This window comes from Rattus norvegicus, chromosome 7 (assembly GCF_036323735.1).
Source record: "Rattus norvegicus strain BN/NHsdMcwi chromosome 7, GRCr8, whole genome shotgun sequence".
NCBI classification, from domain to species: Eukaryota; Metazoa; Chordata; class Mammalia; order Rodentia; family Muridae; genus Rattus; species Rattus norvegicus.
Genome location: NC_086025.1, coordinates 127267523 through 127292668, shown reverse-complemented (window position 1 = coordinate 127292668; position 25146 = coordinate 127267523). Strand labels below are relative to the sequence as shown.

Here is a 25146-nt window from a genome sequence, read left to right as displayed (position 1 = left end):
GAGTTACCGGCCATAGGCTTTCCTACAGGGGAGGCCTTTATTGCTTCTCTGCCTCAGTTACTTGTGCAGCACCTTCCAATACTAGGAGATCTTGTCCCCATGGAGGAAACTTCCAATCAGTTCTAGCTCAATTCCTCCAAGTCACATGCTGTCTTCAGCAATAAGGTCTTACTTTCAAGTTCTGGACCAACCAAGGACAGGGGCAATGGCCCATGCTGTTTAGGGGAAGGTCTCTGACAACCAGAAGGTAGGTTTCCCATACCTGACACTTTCTTGACACACATTTTATTTTTGATGTCTGATTCATTATCCCTTTTACAATTGTGGTTCTTTGGGCCTTAGGTATCATATCTATATATGGAAGGAGTTCTGAGTCTTATAACCCTAGTTCAGATATTCAGGTCTGACACATTTTGGTTATTTCCGTTTCTAATATGAAGTCATCGCCCACGTCTACAATTGCACGCGGCTTCTCTCTGAACCCAACGCATCTTTAGGAGGAGGTTAGCCTCCCTTGTCGAACTCACTGGGCGTCTCCGCTGAGACTCAGTTTAACCGCAATGCTTTGCTTGACTTTTAAAAAAAAAAACATTTCCAGCTAAGCTTTCACAAATTTATCCAGCTGCTCCTAAATTCATATCAAAATTTAAGGGACTCAGAGTAGCCAAACAGTCCTGTGAAAGGAAATGCACACTGGTTCGTGAGTACTTCCTATCCTCAGATTCTATTGTCTAAGTAACCAGGACTGTCGGAATGGGAACAGGAGAGGGGGCAAGTAGAGTTCACAAGGGGCAGAGAGAAACCTCCTGGGCTCCTCTAACACGATATCTAGGCTGAACCTCAACGTTCCATGTTTTCCCGTGTGACTCTATGTGAGCTGCCTAGATGTCTATGCCCCTTCGTTTCCCAACCTGTGAATGAAGCTGGTTAATCGAGTTGCAGTAGAGTCGATAGGCCTGAGACACGAGAAGCTGCTGACGGATATGAGGGCTCAGGGTGAGTTTCAGGCTTCCTCACTCCTTTACCAGTGTGCGTTTTTTTTCAGTGTGCAGGTAACTGTGGGCTCACTTACTCACAGAGGATTACATACTGTACCAGGATCCAGCCGCCTAAGAAAAATGCATTCCATCATCAACTTCGGCCTGTAAACTACGGGCAGTGCCCCGTGATACCTTCTCCTCAGGTGTACAAATGCGACATTAGAAGTTGTTTGCGTGGAGCCACTTGGAAAGTGGGAAAGTGGAGCAAGGTCAGTCCAGAATTTAGGACCCTTTGCCTTTCCCAGGCAGAAGACCTTTGTAGCCTGCATTTTCAAGTAGACCTCCCAAGTTACCTTCTACGCCATGGTCTGAAATCCAATTCATTAGTTATTTGCATGCCTACCTTACTCTCTGTGCTTTCTCTAACTTGCTTGTAAGAAGGTAAAACGGATCCTCATCCGTAGTCCTCAAAGGCCACGTACAATAGCTTGTGCTTTATGCAGGTACCTCTGGAAAAATGTATCAGCGAAGGGAAGAAAAGTAGTAGCTTTCTCTAATCTATACGTAATAAGTATTACTTATACTACATTCTATCAGCTTAACTAATAGAAATACAAAGACATTACTCTATAATTTCGTCAGGAGAGAAAGAAATGTCAAGGTAGCTATAGTAGCAGTAATAAATGAGATTAAGATTTGCTGTTTGGAGTGTGTTATGTGTCTAAGGAGTTTTAATAGGCCCCACCAATTAATCACTGGGTGATCGTAGTGTGCAACTGTTACAGCTGTACAAATTAATGACATGAACCCCGTCACCGAGAAACAGCCGGGGGCTCGTCCTGAAGGATATCTTGACCCCAGCGAGGACACAGCCCCAGCCTATTTCTGCATCTTCTGTAGTTCTAACCGTTACTGACCCTCACTTTGTTCTGAAAGGGCCTAGTCTTGGAGAAGGCAGTGTGGGTTTCCTGGCCTCATTACTTGTTATCCATTTTACCTCAACCTTTACTGTGTTGACAGTGCTCAGTAACTTGTGGAAATGGGATAATGGAGAGAAGAGTAGCGTGCAGGACTGAGAACGGTTGGCCCAGTGACTTATGTTTAAAGCGTTTAAAGCCAGATGCCCAAAAGAAATGTTATGCCAATGACTGTAAGTAATAGACTCGAAACTCTTTCCAGCATCCAGTGTCCCCTAAGCTCCAGTTAAAATGTCAGCATAGATATATGCAGTTGCCACGCCCTGCAACACGAACCATCAGACCTTCAGAGTACAGCAATGGTTCTGATGGTCAGGTCCACGCTGCTTGGAATTTGCTCAGTCCTGATTTGCTGCATTCATTTCTCTTTGAAGGTAAATTACTCACCACCTGCAAAGAAATCCAAGTTACAAACAACATTACCAAGGATGGCAACTATGATCTTAACGTCAGGGGAAGAATATTGAAGGTACCACGAGAACCACTTCTAACTGATTTTCACCTTGATCTTGCCATTGGGAAATGTTTTCTAGATGTCTGTGTGTCCCCTCAGATTCATTGCTCAGGCATGCAGCTGGAGAACCCTAGAGAATATTTACCCCTGGTCAAAGTTGAAGACAACTTTTCGGAAATATATGGCCTTAGGTAAGGGACATTTTATACTATCCGTGCACTTTTAGGGCTCATAGACTTTGTCACAGCATTGGAATCATTTACACATTGTGCAGGAAATTGAGAAGGAGGGGGACACAATAGGACCTTAGTCATCTGTTGGCCTGTAACCACAAAGAGTGTTAGTGTGGGGCAATACAGAAGGGATAAGTTTAAGACCTTGTCTGTTTTCATAGAAATACAATGAATTCTAGTAACAAAAACTGGGAGAATTACATCTCAATTTTTTTTTTTTTTTGGTTCTTTTTTTCGGAGCTGGGGATCGAACCCAGGGCCTTGCGCTTCCTAGGTAAGCGCTCTACCACTGAGCTAAATCCCCAGCCCCTCAATTTTTTTTTTTTGCACAGCTCGTCCCTGGTTTTCCCAGTGAGAATTCCATTTGTTAGCCATGGTGAATTCTGCTTCTTTCCCGGTTAATGTGTTGTCGCTATGGTGTGGAAGGGCAGAAGGGCGCCTTCTGTTTTTTCCTCCTCTATGTTCATCCTTTGCCACACTGGGGTCTAACAAATGCACCAAGTACTAAAATATCCAATGTTCTTACAGACTTCAAAATCCCTACGAATGCCCCTTCAACGGAAGTAGGAGGGCAGACTGTGCGTGTGAAAATGACTACCCACCTGCCGGATACACTGTTTTTAGCAAAGTGAGAGTTGATCTCGCATCCATGCAAATCAAAAGTAAGTGCTGGGACTCTGGAAAACAAAAGTACTCCATTTGCTAAGGCAAAGTCCAGCAATGTACGGGTATATATGACAGGACATAATGAAGAACGGTTGTACAGAATGGTTTCCTTAACAGTTATTAGATACATACTTTATAACGACAGAAAGTATGGGGACCTTTGATACAAATATACAGTGACAGTAACAAGATATTTCTCTTTCAAATCACGCTATGTCCCTCAAAACAACTCCTAACCGTATGAAATTCAAAGAAACTGATATTCTTAACCTAAGTGTAAGGCTTTTTGTGTAAGGCTTTAAGGAATAGCTAGTTCCGGGGGCTGGAGAGATGGCTCAGTGGTTAAGAGCACGACTGCTCTTCCAGACGTCCTGAGTTCCAATCCCAGCAACCACATGGTGGCTCGCAACCATCTGTAATGGAATCTGATGCCCTCTTCTGGTGTGTCTGAATTTACAGTGTACTAATATATATAAAATAAATAAATATATCTTTTAAAAAAAAGGAATAGCTAGTTCCAGATTATAATCTATTAAATATCATACTTTTCCATATCATATCATTTTATCTTTCAAACGATCCCATATCAGATAAGACAGGTATTACGTCAAAATGTCACAGGTGATGAAATTAAGCTTATGAGAGTGACCCATCCCAGATTACAGTTAGTTAAGGGCCACTGAGGAGGGATGGAGACCTGCTCAGAGAACTGGGGCTGGGGACCATGCCATTGTTCTAGAAATTAACTGGTAATTTACTCAAGTCACAGGTATGCATGGACCCTGCAGTATGCTGGTCATAAAGTAAATGCACTTCAGTTTGGGCATGTAAAGTTAGACATACCTGCCCAGAATCCACAGGATGATGCCTGCTTGATGGGCTGCCCTTCATCAGAGGCAAACAGACTGTGCAAACACCAGCAGGGATCCCTATGTTACTGACAGCTCATGCTTTTGGAGGAGACACTAAAATACTCTGAAACTTGTGTCTGTATTCTGCTCCAATCTATGGTGTCACAAAGAAGCAGCAGGTCATGACCTGCTTAACGGCGTCCTTTCTCGGAGTAGGTCTGATTTGTAACTGTCTGTAACTTCGTGGATGTGTTGTCTATCCACTCTGCCTGCAAGCCCACCGTGACCATACTGACTGAGGCTTGGGAGGTGCACGCAATTCCTCTGGCAGCTTAAGGAAGGCCTGACAGTTTGTATAGCGGTCGTTAGAGATGAGGTATTTGCAGAAATGCTCCTTCGGGGGACTGCCTTCAAAGGACCCAGTGCCATTATCACCGGGTGCGCAGTGTGACCTGTCAATGTCTTGAATCAACTCAGTGGCACTGACAGCCATTGTTGGGACCTCGTTGAGGTGACTAATGATGCCAGCAGGACTGAGTGCATTAACCGAGTTCAGGGATTCTGCACAACCTGTCTTTGATCCAGTGAATCTAGCCATGGTATTTTAATACAGAATCTCCAGTGACGATGACGATCAGCAGACGTCGCTAACGTCCACAAACGATAGAGGGAAAGAATTGTACCAGTGAATTGGTATAGATACAGCAGAGGTGGGCTCACACAGCCTTAGCATGAAGGGTCTTCCTTTGAAAAGGTTTTTTTGTTTTTCTGTGATCTTCTTCTTCTTCTTCTTCTTCTTCTTCTTCTTCTTCTTCTTCTTCTTCTTCTTCTTCTTCTTCTTCTTCTTCTTCTTCTTCTTTTTTTTGGTTCTTTTTTTTTTGGAGTTGGGGACTGAACCCAGGGCCTTGCGCTTCCTAGGCAAGCGCTCTACCACTGAGCTAAATCCCCAACCCCTGTGATTTTCTTCTTGAGCCCACTCTGTCTATGTGAGAGATCTGCTGTGAAATAATACAGGTAAATAAATGTGAAAAACTATTTAGTGTTTTTTTTTCATATTTTTCTTTAATTTGAGATGTACCTGTGAATTTTTTTAGGACTATTCAGGCGATGCATATTTTTGTGTTAAAAATGTATCTGTTTTGAGGCAGTGCTATATTATATGCTATTGTGGTAATATTTTGTTAAAATTTTTACTAATCATATAAATATATTTAAGATGCTATGGAAACTGCATATTCAAAAATAAAGAGGACATTGATGTTTCCATGGTAATGAGCTGTATTTTTTTTTTTTTACAGCGACGGATCTTCTTTTCTCCCGGACACTATTTGGAAAGGCAGTTCCATTTGCCACAGCTGGAGACTGCTACAGTGCTGCCAGATGCCCACAGGTACCTCATGCGTATCTCAGCACGCGTTTTCTTCATAATGAAACGTTTAGTGTTTCTCTTCACTAATTTTCTTGAGCAGAACATCGCACAAAACGTAAAAGACTAGATATCTAAAGCTCTCTCTAGGCACTTATTTGAAGTGTTGTAAATCAACCGAAGGAAAGCCACTTTAGCCAATATTAAGTTCATTTCAAAGATTCGGGAGCAAGACCTGTAACGTGTTCAAATCCTCTTTCCGTGACATGCCATCATTTTAACCTTTCAACCTGGCCCCCCGGGAGTGAACAGATGCACAGGGAGAGGTAAACAAACGAACCGTGAGCCTGTGCAGTTTATTTGCTGATGGTGACACCAGTTCCTTGGTGTGTGTTTCTCAGAGGACCATGTGTGGAAGAAAGAGTCTCATAGAGGGGGCACTGGAAGGTGTTGTAAGCCATTAAAAAGGTGAGGGAGGTCCTAACAGGCACTGTGGAATCCCACTGGCCCATTCTGTATGGGATGCCTATGTTGTGATGTGAGGTTTGACGCACACGTCTGTGGCCATCTGACACCCAATCAAACAAGACTACCCAGTCTTAAACTTGAACCTGCATCTACATAGGCTTATTGATAGCCTCTTGAGACTGAGTAACCTATCTGGGGACTTGTCCCTGGATTGGGGCAGTCATTAATATTTTGTAGCTCTTCACTAGTTAGAGGCCTTGTAAGGTTTATCCCCTCCGTGATGGTGTTATCATTGTGCAAGTCTAATTTAGGAGACGTCATTGGGGTGTATATAAAAGACACTATCTCACAAAAAACATCCTAGTCCTCTGGCTCTTAAAATGTCTCTGAGCCCTCCCTCTTTCGAGACGTTCCCTGGATTTGTAGAGGGTTGCGTTGTAGATGTATTAACTGAGGGCAGACAGTTAGCTGTCGTCTACATTTTAACCAATTGTGGATTTCTGCAGTGCCTTTTGTCTGCCGTAAAAAAAGAAGCCTCTTTGGTGATGGGGGCCAGCCACACTTATCTGTGGATACTGTATTGCTTTTTCTGGCATTTTAAGGTGGAAAACTATTGATCTGAGGTTTTCTTCCATTTATTAATGCCTTTATAGCCATAAATTCTAAATGCTTTGCTGTATGTAAGGGTTTTTGCATTTGTATATTTATTTTATTCATAATGAAATATTTTCTACTATCGTTGGATCAGTAACTGTCCCTACCTAGATGTAGTAGACTTTCCCAAATAAAAATTTTCTGTTTGCTGTATAACTTTAGAATGATTTTCAGAGTCGTACCTTTAAATGGAGTTCATGCCTCATAATTTTCAGCAGTTGTTGCAAGAGAGAGTGTCCACAGGTTCATTAACCTGCAATTCTATAAGAGCTTTTTCTCCTCATCTCTCTCTCTCTCTCTCTCTCTCTCTCTGTCTCTCTCTCTCTCTCTGTCTCTCTCTCTCTCTCTCTCTCTCTCACACACACACACACACACACACACACAGAGAGAGAGAGAGAGAGAGAGAGAGAGAGAGAGAGAGAGAGAGAGAGAGAGAGACGTATACATTTGAATGAAATGTATTTGTTTGTGGTATATACGCACATATAAGTTCACATTTACAGGCTAGGGAAGAATGTCAGGCACTCTTCTTTGTCACTCTCTCTCTTAATCTGTTGAGACAAGGGTCTCTTACTAAGCCTGGAGCTAGGCCGGTAGCCAGCATGTTTCAGTGACCCTACTGTCTCTGCCTCCCCTCACGCTGAGGTGCAGATGTGCTTGACCCACGCTTGGCCTTTTACACGGGTGCTGGGATCCGAAATCAATTCCTCATGCTTGTGTAGAAGACACATTTATCCACTGAACCGTCTCTCCAGCTCTTGTCTATGCTGTTGGAAGCAGAGAACTTTTCAGAAGAATCTGGTTAGGTACACTCAAGTCCGTGTTTCTTCCTTTTCTCCCTCCTCCTTCTCCTCCTCCTCCTTCTTCTGTGTTTTCTCCTCTGTTCATGTGGTGATAGATGGTTACTTCCTAGAATGGACTACTTTCAATTCTCTCCCCAGAACTTAACCTTCCCTTTTTGAGATCATCCTCCTGTCAAACACCTTGTCTGTGTGTTCAGACACATGCTCTGAGATCAAGGATGTGTGACCTAAAATGTGCTATCCTAAATGAAGTTTGCCATAACACACAGCCTCCTTTTCTTGAGGACACTGTCCTTTTGACCTCACATGGAGATTAATTCTCCAGTGGCCAATTTGTGTCAGGATGGATGAGCTTTCTCTAACAACCCTTTTCCTTTCAACTTTGCCATCTGGTCATTTTCTTGATACCATGAGATATACAAACAGTCTGGTGATGAGTCCTTCCAAAGACAGCTGTTTAGAAAGATTGCCAAATTCTGGGAATCTGGTCCTCGCCCTTCCATTTCCGTTTCGGTCTGTTCACTGAGAGATAACAGCAAAATTCGAAGGAGACAGGTATTCACAGAGGCTACATCATTGACAAGTGGGATCAAAAATCCCTCTTATTCATTAGTGAACTCTCCCTTTGGGAAGTAGCAGAAAGACGATTATTAAAAACAAGAAATCTCTTGGTGAGCATGAAATTCGAATGAGAAGGTTTTATGTAATTGGGCTTTAATAGGATGGCTATTTCTTTTCCCTTCTGATGCCGTTCTCTCACAAATACCTTAAGGAAACTATGTAGCTGTGAAGTATGTAACCTCGGCTTGTAGTTAGGTAGACAGATTCTCCATGTCAACAACTTCTGTCAGGAACTAGTCAATGCAGCATCAGCACTAAGATGATTTTCTGCCATCAGGGTATGGTGCCCTCTCGTGTGGTTCTGAGTATTTTTTTGGAATGCAGGGCTCTGTGCCAACATTAGATCGTGCTGGGCACAGATGGACGCTGTTGAAAGAACCTGTGCCATGCACACTCAGTCTGGATTTGTCTACCCCTGGCAGCAGTTACCAAAAATACAAAGCGCCCAGTATTGCTGGCGACGTCCTGTCAAATGTATAAACCGGATTCTGTGTTTAGTTACATGACATTTGCATGAATACCTTCCAGATGCTCAGTGTCACAGAGAGAACGTCTCCCCTTGTTTGGGATTCATCAAAACCACATCCTCTGTGTTTGCATGTGGCCTGGGTACCCCAGGATATGAATGCTAAAAAGGGCACAAACACATACAGCGTCCTTTAGAGAAAATAAACTTTACCACACTGAACGTGAGACGAAGTCAGAGCGTGTTATGTGACTCGGGAATACATATGTCAAGGGGGAGGTGGATGTTCCCGCACAGTCCTGGTATGGGCCTTGCTTCCTGGCCTTTAATTAGCATTTGATTCCCAGAGAGTTGGAGACCTCTGGTCGACACTTGTTGCTTCCAGATGTTGGAAATTATGATTTATGCACACACATACAGGTGTTTAAGTTTTCATATCTCCAAGCTAAATTCCTAGGGCCTTTGTTGCAGATTCTCTGGTGCGTGCTGTAGAGAGGAGCTGCGCCATTTTGTTTTTCTACCAGCACAGATGAACATCCTTGTTGTTTCGTGTCCATGCCAGCGTTTGGTCTTGTGAAGTCTGCTTTCATTTGCCTGTTTGCCTTCATTTTAGTGGTGTCTACTCGTGGTTTTATTCACATTTTTCTAGTGCACAGTGATGCTAGGTATCTTTTCTGGGGCTATTGGTCATTTGTGTATTTTGCTTAATGAGGAAAATGTCCATATCTATGTCCTTGTCTGACACCAAGTTTGTTTTCCTACTGGTGAATGTCGAGAATCTGGATACACAAAGGTCTTTCACCGGAAGCAACAATTGCAAGCATCCCATTTTCCTCTCAACCAGCATTTCATTCATTCAATTATCTATCAGAGTGAAAGTGTTTTTCCTTTATTTTAATGAAATCAGGTACCTTCTTTCTTATAGATCGTTGAGCTAAGAGATCAAACGCAACGCAAAATTACAAAGATATTCTCCATTTTAAATTATTTTCTTTCTACCCGTCGGCCCTCCTCCGTATCCACACTGTGGCTCATTTTGTGTTAATCTTGACTTGCAGCCTGGGGTGGGAGGGTTCCACATACGGATATCTCATAGATTTGACACTTTGCTAGCAAGGCAGTGTTCTCTCCACCCTCTGGCACCGTGGTCCCCAACTTTCCTAATTCTGCGACCCTCTAATACACTTTCCCATGCTGTGCCGACCCTCTAATACACTTTCCCATGCTGTGCCGACCCCCACCCATAGTTCCTTTGTTGCTACTTCATAACTGTAATTTTGCTACTGGTATGAACAGAAAGGTAAATATCTATATTTTCTGACGGTCTTAGGCGACCCCGTAAAAGGGTCATCCCACCCCAAAAGGGTGGTGATGTTAGGTTGAGGACCCCTGTTCCAGCATCCCTGTTGTGGCAGCACCCTAGAACCTGAGCACTTCACTCAACACTGAAGCAATGGCCCTCCCAAGAGGCTCAGCTGCTATGGGGCTAGACACAGGCCAAAGATCTAGAAACTCTGCCACCCCCATAGCAGGTGATGAGGAACAGATGCAGTGCCTCAGGTTGCAGAGAATGGGAGCCTGGCTAAACCTCATCCGTCAGACCAAACATCCTCAGTGCTCACCCGCCTGGCACTAGGCTAGCCCCGGATTGGATCGAGGATGCTGAGGGTAAAGTCCTCATTGCACTGCTGGCCTCCCTCAAAGTCTGTGTCATATGATCCAAGAATCTGTCCAGTTTTACCCGCCTTTGCAACGGTTGGGATACCGATATGTCTCACCTTCCTAGGGACTAGAGTCCCAAGTGGGTGGTGCCTTGCCTCTTGGAGTCTGCGCTCCATTCAGTGATCATCAATCATAAAGAATTTCACTCTAAAACAACGTACATTCCTGGTCCCGAGTCTTCCTTCCCTCAGCCTAAGCCTTTGGAAAGTTTATTCTTCCTCGGAGCCTTGTTAGGATCAGAGGCACAGCCACAACCCAACCTCTGCTGCTTATAAGTTTCTCAGAGAAATTCATCTCAGTGTAGTGGGAGAACGGCAGCCACCCAGGCACTGGTGTGACTGAAAGGGAACCTGCATTGTACCTCACTGCACTGATGCACACACCTCCCAGCCCACATGTCCAGGTCTACAGCAGCCATGAGAGTCTCTGTCCCATGCCTCACTGATGTCCCAGAGGCTGCTGGGCAGAGCGAGACCCAATACTGACAGAGGACTCCCCTCCTAAAATACAAAGACAGGAAAAGGCAAGTCCCCAAAGCCTTTACCTGAAAGACTCAGCAACGTTGAAACCGCCATAGACCCTGACCCCCAAGCTTTGTAGTATTGCCAGTGTTCACGATAGCTGAAAAGACCTCCGGAGTCTACTCAGGGCTTCTTAAACTTCCCTCCTGCTGGCCCTCCCTCCCATGACCCTTTAGTATATAACAGCACAGAACAGACACACAAACCAAGCGTTTAGTGGTTATAAACCGTAAAGAAACTTTACTGTAAAGCAGTGATTTGATATGCATATAATTTCACTACTCAAGATGAACGCAGATGTGTGCACTGATGAGACAGAGGGCTATGCTCTTCTGTCTTATGGAAAGAATAAGACAAGATGTCACCTTGGTCCTTTCATTTCTCAATCAGCGTACACTCAAAGCTTATTACTAACTATGGTAACCTGAGCTATTTTGACATTAAAAATACTTCTTGCATGATGTGAGCCTCTAGGGAACGCACACCACAAATGTGTAAGTGCTGTCCCACTGAAGTCTGCACATCCTGTGAGGTCCTAGAAAGATGATTGCGTGGGGGGAACAGTTCAGCAGCAATGCCCTTTATGGAAGGGAGGAGTCACAATAAGGAGAGATCCCGGGAAATAAATCAGACAGGTGTAGTGCCACAAAACTATCAAAAAGAAATGGTAAAGTTGGGCATATTTTTATCCCCGTGAATGCTCCTCCATGGAGGACTGGCCAACTGTGCAGGCCCCTTGGCTCTAGGTGTCACAGACTCCGAGGCCTGCTGGACTTGCTTAGCATTGCATGGTATTAACTCTGATTGGACTTGTGATTGAGAAGACTTACTTCTCAATCCGAACTTTAAACTCTTTAACCGGATCATTTTCTTTAAGTCAAGTTAGATCAGTCTTCTTCGCCTGTTTTGAAATTCCTGTGAGTCATTTGATGTTTCCAGGCAAGAACAGTCTTAAATATTTTACATGCTCTTTTTTTTTCTTCCTCACAATGCAGGGGCAGTTCAGCATCAACTTAGCAGGAACTGGCATGAAGGTATCTAGCACGGCAAAGTGGCTCGCTCAGGGGAGGTATGCCTCGGTCATCATCCACAGATCTCAGGTAAGTCCTTAGAACTAAAGCGACTGAGGGTCACTTCTGTGCTATGAGCTAGCACTGAAGTCCCCAACCTTGGAGGCAAACACGTATGAGAACAACGACTAGAAATTTACTGTATGTTATGAACATGCAACATATAATGGGGTATAGACACATGCAAATTCAAATTTGGGCCCCACACATTCTCTCTCTCTCTCTCTCTCTCTCTCTCTCTCTCTCTCTTCCTCATTCACACAAGACACACACACAGACACACAGACACACACACATACACACAGACACATACACACACAGACACACACATACACAGACACATACACAGACACACACACAGACACACACACACAGACACACACACAGACACACACATACACAGACACACAGACACACACACAGACACACACACAGACACACACACATACAGACACACACATACACAGACACACAGACACACACACACACAGACACACACACATACAGACACACACATACACAGACACACAGACACACACACAGACACACACACATACAGACACACACAGACACACACACATACAGACACACACAGACACACACACACAGACACACAGACACACACACGCACAGACACACAGACACACACACGCACAGACACACACACAGACACACACACACAGACAGACACACAGACACATACACACACACAGACACACACACACAGACACACACACAGACACACACAGACACACACACAGATACATATACATACACACACATACACAAACACACAGACACACACACAGACACACACAGACACACACACAGATACATATACATACACACACATACACAGGCACACAGACACACACACACACACACACACACACACACACACGAACATGAATCTCAAATTTGGACCTTATGACTGGACATGAATGTATGTTCTTAAAGATAGAGATATAACTGTGCCAGCTACTCAAAGAGTGCGGCAAATGATCTGCAAGTTCAAGGCCAGGCTCTGGAGTGAATTCAAGGTCAGCCTGGGCAGTCTAATGGGACTTTTTTCTCAAATGAAAAGTACAAAGAAGTCTGAGGCCGTAGACCTGTGGTAGAGCATCCATCTAACTTGGACCACCGGTCCCAAGTACGGCAGAACGCCAAACAGCAAACAAAACTCCAAACACAGAGTTAAGATCTAATCTTTTTAAATGGTGGTTCAATTCGGGGTTTATTTATCTCCTTGCTTTGGCTTAGGGAAGGGGTCACTAAATGGAGTCATTCAACAAATATCCTTAAAGTGTTTCCAGCAATTCGAGATCTCTTTGCAGCACTCATATCTTCCTGCCTATGTTTATCTAGAAAACACTGCTATTTTGTCCGTATTCGGGGAGAGAAGTGACTCAGTCAGCAGTGTCTTCCGCCCAAGCATGTGGGCCTGAGCCTGCATCGATGACCCTTGTGCTACAGGGGAGGAGTGGAGAAAGGAGGATCCATGGAGCTCATTAACCAGATCGACGAGCCCCTTTGCAATTAGAGACCCTGTCTCAATCAATAGAATTGAACTCTATTGAAGAAGACACCCGGTGTTCACCTCTGGTCCCCACATGTACTCAAGCACATGCGTACACAGGCAGGTCTGCATACACAGACCCACGGACCCACATGGCCACATAGATATATAGCATGCATACACACAAATATTAATAATGTTATAGGATGCTTCTAAAAGATGAAGGATAAACTTGATAACAATAATTCTCTAGAGAATAATATATTCTCATCCTCCTATTAGAAAACATTAGACCTAAATAGATAGGCTGAACATATACCCAGAGGGCCATTTACTTTGAAAGCCTACCATTTTACCCTTACCATAGAAATAATATCTATTAAAATTATTTAATTATTAATTCAAACAGTGCACAGATCCTCTTTGGGAGAATGGGCTTGGGTCATTTATATGCTCATAAATCACCCCTCCACAGCCTTCACCCTCTTTGGTGTTTTCTAGCTTTTATCTTGGTTAATATGGCGCATAACATTCCAATTAAAACTAGTATTTATGGACAAAATGCAATTTTCTTGTGTGATAGTCTTAAAGCATTTTGTTTGTTTCCAAGGAATACACAATCATGTTTCAATTATTATACACATAGAGAACCTAATGAAATATCCTGGCTTTCATGTGTCCAGCTTTTAAATTTCTTTTGCTTGAATATAAAGAATGTGTCTTGGCTAAAGTCACAGAACGGAGAGCAATAGTTTGTAAAATCTTTCGTTTTTTCCCCTCTACTTGTTACAGCTTCTAAAATCCAGTTACTTATTTAATTGTGGAGAATCTTACGTGTTACGTTAAAACGTCCCTGACAGTGTTGCTTGAAGTCTGATTGATATCCAGGATAAAACTGAGACCCATGAAAGCCAAGCAATAATTGCGGAAATGCAAACATATTTATGTTTCGTAAAGTGTGATGAGCTGAACCTCCCACTCGAATAGCCTAGGAAAAGGAAATCCACAAAACGGAGTTTTCCTTCTCATTTTCTCTGTTCTCTGCAGTTTAAGGGCTTCTGATCACAAATCGTCTTCTGTCTCACAAACTCTCAAACACTGAACACTGCCTTCTCCACCCTACCTTTTCTTCTCTGGAGTAAAAACAATGTTTGTCTCTAAGGAAAATGACCACAGTTAAACGTGTTGGGTCTATGATAAGGATTCTTTAGTGTTTTTGATCTTTGTAAGTAAAATGAAGGCTGCAAAGAGCACCCGCCCCATCCCCTTCTGTCCTTCTCCCTCAGAAGATCAGCCTGAGCCTATTTCCGGTTTTAGTCCAATTCTGATCATGACTTCCGCTCTCTGCCCCTTGGTTTCTGTCCCCATTACACCACTTCCTACAATTCTCCATCCTGCCCTTCAAACGCATGATCTGAGACCATTGGGAAAACACCGCGACCCACGTATCTTCAAGGTCAAGTTTCTATAATACCCTTTTGGCGGGGTCTACTATTTAAATTAGAGTTTTTATTTTAATAAACTCAGCACTACAAATAAGTATTCAGGTGAAAACTACGTGCGCTGAGATGCAGTGTGTAAATCCTACCATGGTTTATTTGATATAAACGGCAGCTGGTATCAATCCTAGGCTGTCCGTCCCCTTTGGACCCACGCATGACCTTCATGGGGCGGCAGCTCTTACAGAGATCCTTGGCTGGGACTCGAGCCACATTATTTAAAGCGGATTTTTTGGGTTTTTTTCTGTGTTGCGCACAGTTGCCAGCTTGTGTAAAAGTCTCCCGTGTTTTCTACTTCCTTATACCTCCAGGACGGAACCAAAGTGTACGGCAGATGCGGAGGGTTCTGTGGCAAGTGCGTTCCTCACGTGTCTACGGGGCTCCCGATTCAAGTGCTATGACCATTCAAGGCTTGGAAGTTCCGCAAAAGCGGGGTGGCTCTGTGGAAGCACAGGTGTCTGGTGCTCCTTTCTCACTCCTGGCTTCCTGAGACTTCCATATCCAAACCTTTCTCTGGGTGCTCATCGGGGTTTCAGACCACTTCATATTTATGGGTTTTCAAGAGTCGCTTAACAGACACCACTCTAATCAGGATCAGTTTTTTGAACATCGTAATTTATTATAGGGAATGCAGGCATAATGTTTGAATGGATTATACGAAGGAAATATTACTGTTCACAGCTTAGACTGGACCATAATAATGTTACTCTCTTAAACACACACGGGAATAAATCTCTGATCCGCTTCCTAGGGTACAAGGAAGGGCTATTGTGATTGTTAAAATGGAGCAAGTAAGAATTAGTGAATATCAAATTAATAGTTGTATCAAATAAACACATAGACACCATCCTTTCTACTGATATGATTTTGATTCATTGTCTTATTTTTTCTTTAATTTTAATCTATGGTTTTTTTGGTGCTTCAATAAAAATGGTTCTAAAATATAACACATTTTTTCTTAAAAATGTGTGCTCATGTTAAGTATTAAATAGAAAACTTTGTGGCAAAACGGAGAAGATATGATATATTTGAGATTTGAGTTTTAAGGCCTACCTCTGTATATGTATGAGCAATATACTGTTTTTATAATGTTTATGTTCTATTATGTCTTTATAACTCACATATGTAACTACCCGCAAAAAAAAGTCTATTTTCTTAGGGTTAAATGCCTTTTGGGTAGCCAAATAGAAAGATGGACGTTCTTAAAATTCTGATGATCCTAAGTTTTGGTTCTGTTTTCCTGAAAATTCTGTTTTCCTGTCCCTTTTCCCACTTTAAAAGTTCCTTAGAGAGTATGTGGTGGTGAGGTTTCCTCTAGAGCAAAGATTCTCAACCTGTGGGTCTCAACCTCTTGGGGATCTAGTGACTCTTTCACGGGAGTCACCTGAGATCATTGGGAAGCACAGATATCTACATTGCTCTTCATAACAGTAGAAAACTTTAGAGTTATGAATTAGCAATGAGATAATTTTATGGTTGGGGGTCACTGCAGCATGTGGGACTGTTTTAAAGAGTCACGGCATTAGGATAGGAAGGTTGCGAGTCCGTTGTTCTAGAGGAACAGATAACGTTATCAAAGGGATTTATTAGATTGGTTTGCACTGTTAACAGTCTACGTACTCCAATAATAATTGTCTTCACACTGAGACTGGACGCCCTAGCTGTCTCAGTCCATACTAATGACCTTGACGTTTGCCAGAGCAGGGATGTGGGAGCAGGGATGCTCTCCTTCAGCCCATGTAGAAAGCTGCAAAGCTGAAGTCAGAGGAAAATGATGACGGTCTAGTCAGCGAGTGCACCAGCGAGGCAGTAAGAGAAGCAGGCAAAAAGCGAACGCTTGCTTTCTCTTCCAAAGTTAGGGCATGGCTCCCTCACAGTCAACCTAATGGGACATCCGGCACGGGTGTGCGCCAGCCGCCTGCTTAGTGGGCAAGTCCAGATCCTGCCAAACAGATATTTTCCCACGTCGGCCTACCCTATAAAAGCATGAGATTTACTAACTCAGTTTACCAGTAAATATAAGTGTACTAGCTTTACCCTCAAGGTGTTTTTCTCCCAAATATTTGCTAGAGGTGTAAATGGTACCAGAGGACGTCGGTGCGCATGCGGTCAAACACTTGCAGAATTCTGAAAAAAGGGGAGATTCTGCGAATCGGTCAGGCATTAAGACAGGATGTCTAATATTTTCCATTCAATGTTCCATCTGTTATTAAGGCTGTGTAATTTATAAACATCTAAATAAAATATGTACTTGTGTGGCGCTAGTAGCCTCGTTTACATGTGTAAGGGTCCGTGATTTACAAAGAGTGGTGTCCCCAACTCAAATAGTTTGCAGCAGCAAAGACTGTTCTGCTGAGAACCTACGTGCAGTGATGGGGGCAGGGTCTACAGCTCCTGATTGGGTGCTCGAGAACTCAGGTTAGTGGTGGGGCTGCTTCCTGATTGGCTGCCTGTGAGGGATGGTCTCCGCCCCCCAAACCCCCCACTTGACTTGTTTTGGACTTTTCCAGTTTTGAGAAACAGAAACTTCTTAGTCCTGGTCTCCCAAACTTCCAGTTTGCAGCCTGGTGTGGAGTCAGCCTGGTTCTGGCTAACTCAGTCCTCTCACACACTCCTCACGTATCAAAAAGGACCCGCACTGAAATCTCAGGGAAATTACGCCTTCTTCCTGGGGGCGGGGGGGGGGGGGGTAAATGGATCAGACACAGGGAAGTACGAAAACACTTTCCCAAGGCAGGGAGCAGATATGCAGGACGGAGCTTCCTCGACTTCCCTAGGAATTACCAAGAACAATTTAACCAAAATTAAATCCATTGTAACTGTCAAGGGCTGGGGTACAGCTCAGTGGTAATCTTCCTACCAAACATGAGGTCAAGGATGAAAAACATTTCAACTGTCAGGGCGTTAAAACGTTACCCTTTTCTCTTGGACAGTAACATATACTTTTCCCTCTAAATTTATCTTTACCTCATTAGGAGGAGTATATGGGAACCCTTTCCTGTGTCTCTGTGTAAGTCCCTTGTATGTGTATGTGTATGTGTATGTGTATGTGTATGTGTATGTGTATGTGTATGTGTATGTGTATGTGTATGTGTATGTGTATGTGTATGTGTATGTGTGTGTGGAGATGAAGTCTCTTTTTCTTGAGTATATCCAAAGCATGTATATTTTCAGGGTCTCACTGGGTAGCCCAGGCTGGCCTGAAGTTCATGATTGGATTGTTACCGCTCTAGTTGGTGGCTAGAACCTAAAACGAGGAGAAGTAAAATTTCATGCAACAGCCAACTTTATTTAAAGCATCAATTTGTATTCTGGGGATTAAGCAAGATCCCAGGCACATGAGTTTAGATCGTTATACACTCACGTGGACAGTCTGCACTTGGAAACATCACCTGAGTAACAAAGATACCTGTCTTAGGGTTTCTATTCCTGCAGAAAATATTGTGACCAAGAAGCAAGTTGGGGAGGAAAGGGTTTATTCAGCTTTCACTTCCACATTGCTGTTCATTACCAAAGGAAGTCAGGACTGGAACTCAAGCAGGTCAGGAAGCAGGAGCTGATGCAGAGGCCATGGAGGGATGTCACTTACTTACCCTGGCTTGCTCAGCTTGCTCTCTTATAGAACCCAGGACCACCAGCCCAGGGATGGCACCACCCACAATGGGCTGGGCCCTCCCCGCTTGATCACTAATTGAGAAAATGCCTTACAGCTGGGTCTCATGGAGGAAATTCCTCAAGGGAGGTTCCTTTCTCTGTGATAACTCCAGCTTATGTCAAGTTGACACACAAAACCTGTCAGTACAGCACCTGTAATCGTAAATAAACCCACTCTTATTTATGCTTGGGGGTGGGCAGGGCACAGAAGCACATTCTAAAAACAACCCAAGCTCTCAAGGAATAGATGTCACAAAACTTTACTTCTTCCTTTTTTTTGGGTTTCCTCATGAGCTCTCAAAATTCTCTCATAGCTTCATTTGTGGACCACGTACGGACAACGATCTTCTTGGCCCATCCGTGCCTGTTTGGTGCAGCTGTCACTGACCTGCGCCACCCCTCCAAGTCTGAATACACACATGTATTTTGCTGTGTTGTTTTGACGTTTGAACCAGGCTCTCACTATGTATAGTAGGCAGCGCTCACACTCTGGTGCCTCTGCAACTCCAGCGCTGGGGTTCCACGGGTGGAGCACGCAACGGGATTGCATTAGGAATCTGTTATTGGAGGGCTTGGTGGCTCTAATCAGAATCAGAATGAGAAAACAGAAGTGACTAGTTGGAGGCTGGCACTGCCAGTTTCCTGGCTGGTTTATTGCTTTGTTTTGCCTTCCCCCTTTCCTGCATATTTCAAAGCATTACTGCTTTGCCCAAATATTTTGTTTTCCTTCTGTCCCTGAGTCCCAACAGACAGCATTATTTCTGTTTTACAAAGAAAGATGCTCGAAATCAATCTCTTCAATATCCTGCGTCTTTTTACTTCTCCTCTTGCCCAGTCTCTGACCAAAAAGAAAAAAAAAAAGGAAGACTTCTAAATAAAAGTGAACTGCACACCCTCATCTTATTTAATCCTCACCGTGTTCTTACAGGGCATCATCATCTTCCCAGACATAAAAAGCTCTTTTTGTTGTTTTGTTTTTGTTTTGCCGTTCTGCTCTGTCCTTGGCTTAAGGATAACTCCATATTACCCTTAAGTACCACCAGAGACGTTACTTTACGGTACAAATTCAACTCTGCATTCCTTTTGCCACTTAGCATTTTAAGGATGATAGTTTTGCTACTTTTATTTCTGTAATGACGCGTTGGTTTTTTTTTTTTTTTTTTTTTTTTTTTTTTTTTTGTAGTTAATGTGAAAAAAAATAAACTGACAACAGCGCCATCTGCTGGCCAATCGTGGTTATGCTGCTGGAGGACTTGGACCGAAGTTCTACCTTTGCTGGAGTTTCCAGCACAACTCCACACCGTGCTTTGCACAGTTCGTTTCTAGGCATCATTGACCTCTCTCTATGTCCAGAGAAAACACATATCAATGTCACTTGCGTGTGCATGTCTTTCTGTTACAGCTCAGACGTTAGAATTGTCTTAATAATATCAAACATTGCCCGACCGGAAGCAACTAAAGATTTTTGGAGGGATGATTTTTCTGATACCTTTATCCCATAAAGAGAACCAAGTTTGAGCACAGACAGAGGCGTTTCAGACCAGAATGCAGTTGCATTAAACAAGCCGACAGCCTGTTTCTTAACGGTTGAAGCAGGGGTTTGAACGAATAAGCTCTAAGGTGCCTTTCAGCTGTGAGGGTGGGTCACTTCTTATCTGGTGTGTGAGCTGACTGAGCGGGTGAACAGGGTTAGTATTAGGATGCACAGAGGGGAGGGAAAACCTGCTCTGGGAGTGGCACAGCCAATCAGCCCATTTCTATGTTGTAATGTTCAATTCACAGCTGTTAACGCAAAGGTGGGGTCCTTGCCCAACTTTATACCCTTGTCTCTGAGGAAAGGAAGCCTTGTTTCTCATATGGCTTGTAATCTGCCGACTGTCAGGCTTCAAGGCAAATATTATGTCTGAACCTCCATATTCTGAATTGCAAAGTGAATAGAAGGGAGGTAGCCCCCCCTTTACTTTGCTAACAGAAAAGGTACAGAATCGAGCAAGTTATTTTTATGAGCATGGTTTTTTTGGGGGGGGGGTTGTTATTTGAAGGTGTCAAATTAGCTATGTGACTTTCTCTCTCTCTCTCTCTCTCTCTCTCTCTCTCTCTCTCTCTCTTTCTTTCCTTCTTTCTTTCGAAAACACTTTGGAAAGCATTTCAATGAGGAGCACCCCAGTCTCCATCCCTCCTACTTAGAGTTGATCTGAGCTTACAGACATTTTTTGAGATGTCAGTAGGGCCTAGTTCATTTTGTTTTGCCTCAAACATTAATACGTAAAGTCTTGGTGCTATGTCAGAAACTATCATCACTTATCATCACCTATCATGACCTATGGTGTCAGGTAATAGGTTGCCAACTGGTCTTAAAGCCTAAAATCATTCCATGAGTTAGGCAGACGGAACCCAGGCCCCAGCTATGGTGGAACGGCTTTCTGCTTTGATGACCACGACAGGTCACCTTGAGCTCTCATTTCTGCACGGTTGTGCTCCTGACGTGTTCTGGATTAGGAGTCGCCTTTCACCTTCAGAAGAATTAGCCAGGATTAGGTCTCAGGATTCGACACATTTAGCACGTCTGCCCCTTCTGACTTTATCTTCTAATTTTCCTCCTGAATGAATATCCACTCCCTCTTCTTGTTTAACATCTCTTGTTTTCACACGCCGCCGCACAATTAATGTCGTAGGGTGGTCCGCATCACCATGTTGGACATCGTGGTTAGCACTTTCTAAGAAGCCTCATCGAACGTATAACCCAGATGGTGGGAAAGATGGTCTCGGTGTGGCGTGTCTAATACGGTGCCAGCCAAACTGGAGCACAGCCAACTTCCAAAGTTCCAGCAGCGTGAACCAGCCTCGAGAGCAGCAGTTCCCCTATTTCCTGTTTCAGCGTTCTCTTAAACTCGGCCCTTCTTCCTATTGTTTTAAAACCGGACATTGGAAGGAACCCTATATTGCTTTGACCACATTAAATAAACACAATAACAATTTTTCTACACCCACGCCAAAGACGGCAGATTTGAGGAAGCGTGCCAAGATGCTTCTACTCGCACCGGGGGTGGACATGAATCATCTCAGACATTTCCTGCTTATCCACAGGCCTCCCTTCCAAACACTCTTAATATGGGGCTCCCGATAATCACTTCTAATCTGTCGACGTTGGCAGACCATAGGATACTTGTACGCCTCCTCCAAGCAAGTCCTAGACAGCTAGAGAGAATTGAATCTCCAAGTGCCTAGACGTGTGCCCTAACCGGATATGGAAGGAGAATTCCCAAGCTCCTTTATTAAAAAAAATCAATTACACAGCCTAAGAGTGGTAGAATGACTGGATGTTATCCTGTTATAGAGAATACACTGGGATTTGAGGAGGGACGTGATAGAAAGTTGCACCAGACAGGGATTTGTGTGAAACGCACAGCAAAGACGGTCTTACGCCTCGCTAGACTCATTCCTGAAGGGATGTCACTTCCATGTCGGTGCTCAGCTCGAGTCTCTTCTGATGTTCCACGAATGCCTCATTTTATCTGGTGGAGCGCGTTTCCTAGTTGAAAGGCTGGGGATATTTGGTTCTTTCTGTAATGCCCCTTGCACATGGACACAGGCAACTGCTTCAGCTCTACCCGTTGGATTCTGTGTCATAACTGGGGTCAGAGGTTAGCACCTGACTACACTGAGGCAGTGCGGTCCACACTAGAGACAGATGGTGCATGGGTGATGGTTCCATCCTGGGCCCAGGGGAACCAGCAGGAGCTTTAGAGGCAACAATACACACACAACACGCAAGCAGGATTCCACACCACAACGGATACGGCAGCATGTTCACTGTATTGAGTGTCAGGGAGACTTGGGTCCCTTTTCTTTGATTATAACCAGATCCGCTTTATTTTTCTATTTTGGAAGAATATTACAAATGTATTTAACTTCAAGTTTTAAGTAAATAAAGGTAAATGTTGGATTATATATCTGATTGGTGGCATCAGACATACCAAACTGTGTGATTTATATGAGTGAATAAACAGAACCTTTTTACATGGTTTTTGGGGATTTCATACAAGCAGACAATATATTTCTGACCTAGATCACCCTACTCCTTCCCCTTAAGCTTCTCCCCTATCCACTTATGACGACTTCGCTCTCCCTACTTCATGCATGTGCTCTCTCTTAAAAATAATGAATAAAGAAACCAAAACCAAAAACCAAGACAAACAAACAAACAAAAAAACTACTGTGTCTACTTTGGCTTCACAGTAAAATTGTGTAGTTTATGATGCTGGGTAAATCAGGACCACGGGAGTTTGCAGTGATTGGTCATCCATCCACACTGAGGAAGCAGAGTAAGGGGTACTCATACGTAGCTAGTTTCCTGTTAGTGCAGGCTAGGACATCCACCCGGCTAGTTTCCTCTGTTAGTGCAGGCTAGGACATACACCCAGCTAGTTTCCTGTTAGTGCAGGCTAGGACATCCACCCGGCTAGTTTCCTCTGTTAGTGCAGGCTAGGACATACACCCAGAGAACACAGTTGCCTCCCTTCAGGATGGGCCTTCCATATTCTATTAACCCAATCAGGTTATCACTCATGGGCTAAATTATCTCTCCCAGAGATTTGTCACCTGGATGATTCCAGATCTTGTCAACTTGATATTCAATGCTACCCATCAGTATGGGGCCCCCCGTGGAGAGTTAGAGAAGGGACTGAAGGAGCTGAAGGGGTTTGTAACCCCATAGGAAGAACGACAGTATCAACTCACCAGATCCCCCAGAGCTCCCAGGGACTAAACCACCAACCAAAGAGAACACATGGAGGGACCCGTGGCTCCAGCCACATAGGTAGCAGAGGATGGCCTTGTCGTGCATTAGTGGAAGGAGAGGGCCTTGGTCCTGTAAAGGCTCGATTCCCCAGTGTAGGGGAATGCCAGGGTAGGGAGGCGGGAGGAAGTGGGTGGGTGGGGAGCATTCTCATAGAAGCAGGGAGAGGGAGCATGGTAGAGGGGGGAACTGAGAAAGGGGATAACATTTAAAATGTAAATACACAAAATATTCAATAAAAAGAAGAAAAAGAGAGAATAAAAAATATAAAAGTAAATAAATAAATAAATAAATAAAAAGGAAAAAATCCAAAAAGTTATATGTAAGAATTTTAACGTCTCAGTTTAATTTATCAATTTGATGTATTTATTTCATATACTATCTATAACTTTAGAAAAGAGAAAGCGAGGTGGAAGAAAACAAGGAGAAATGAATGAAATAAATACTTACTGAAATACGAGATACGAATGGAGGAGAACCATTTTAAATGTTCAACGTCCTCAGGCACCTGGAAAATACAAGTTATAATCACTTAACCTAGTAAGAATGCCTAAGACCAAAAAAGTAAATGATAACAAATGCTAATGGGGATGAGGGGCAAGGGTAGTACTTATTCACGGCTGGTGGAGGGGGAGCACTAGTCCAGCCGCTGTGGAAATCAGTGTGGAGATTCCTTAAAAGATGAAAAGAGATCTACCGCAGGATCCAGGTAATTCGTTCTTGGCCCTCACATACGACTAAGGAAATACCTACTGATCATTGCTGCTTTACTTGTAATAGCCAGGAAATAAGTTTTAAAAGCCTAGGTGTGCATTTAATAGATAATAATGGGTAAATAACAAGATGTAGCATATTTACACAGTAGAATATTATTCAGACTTGAAGGACATTTTTTTTTTGAATTGCAGGTAACTAGATAGAGCAGGGGAGGATCATTCAGAGTGAGCTAACCCAGACCAGAAGGACAAATGCTGCACGTTTTCTCCCATTTGTGGAAGTCAGCTTTGAATCTTCAGATATGTGTGTTTCGTTTGGAATACCCATCTGTCCAAGAATGGGAGAGTGCACTGATGTAAAAGACTACAGGAAGGTAAGGGAACAGGGAGGGTGAAATTGAGGGGGGTGGGATGGGAAGGTATAATAAAGGGAGGAATGTGGGGAGCGATGACGGACAAGAAAGACCTTTCAGAAGTCAGATAGCTTCCTAAAATATACACACGTACACATATAGAGAGAAATTAAATGCAGTTACGTCTGGCTTAGTCACTGCTCTACTGTTGTGAAAAACAAAAGCCACCAAGGCAACTCTTATAAAAGAAAGAATCTGACAGCAGCACGAGAAGGTTAATCCATTACTGTCATGGCAGGGAGCAAGATGGCAGGCATGGTACTAGAGCAGTAGCTGGGAGCTTTGCATCCTGGTCCACAGGCAGCAGGCACAGCAAGAGACTTTGAAACATCAAAGCCCATTCCCAAGCGACACACCAAAGGCCACACCTATCCCAACAAGGCCACACCTCCTAATCTTTTCAAATGGTTCACTAACTAGCATGCAAATAGATGAGCCTATGGGGGCTAACCTCCTTTAGACCACCACTCTGCTATAACTGGTCACAGTGATCCCACTGGATACCACAGGCTTTCAAACGGAAAGCCTGATGTCATGAACGGGTGACCTCTTTTGGAGTTCTTGACCACTGAGGTCCCATAAAAGCCCTAACCCATGCCAGGCCCAGATGGTGGTGGTGCATGCCTTCAGTCATAGCACTTGAAAGGCAGAAGCAGTCAAATCTCTGAGTTCGAGGCCAGCCTGATCTACAGAGCAAG

General features: G+C 43.6%; 1 protein-coding gene across 5 annotated transcripts in view; it reads left to right on the top strand.

Moving 5' to 3' along the window:
* Adamts20 (ADAM metallopeptidase with thrombospondin type 1 motif, 20) overlaps window positions 1–17131 on the top strand; it is a 131788-nt gene extending 114657 nt beyond the window's left edge. For 3 of the 5 annotated variants that reach the window (XM_039080333.2, XM_039080335.2, XM_039080336.1), the window contains 8 exons: window positions 1046–1249; window positions 2001–2130; window positions 2332–2426; window positions 2511–2602; window positions 3173–3306; window positions 5460–5551; window positions 11778–11882; window positions 13218–17131. In XM_039080333.2, coding sequence (XP_038936261.1) covers window positions 1046–1249; window positions 2001–2130; window positions 2332–2426; window positions 2511–2602; window positions 3173–3306; window positions 5460–5551; window positions 11778–11882; window positions 13218–13364 — 999 coding nt within the window. In that variant the 3' untranslated portion in view covers window positions 13365–17131. Of the gene's footprint in view, window positions 1–1045; window positions 1250–2000; window positions 2131–2331; window positions 2427–2510; window positions 2603–3172; window positions 3307–5459; window positions 5552–11777; window positions 11883–13217 lie in introns of those variants that run through there. The other 2 variants (NM_001421315.1, XR_005487344.2) reach the window with 2 other exon arrangements.
* The last annotated feature ends 8015 nt before the right edge of the window (window positions 17132–25146 follow it).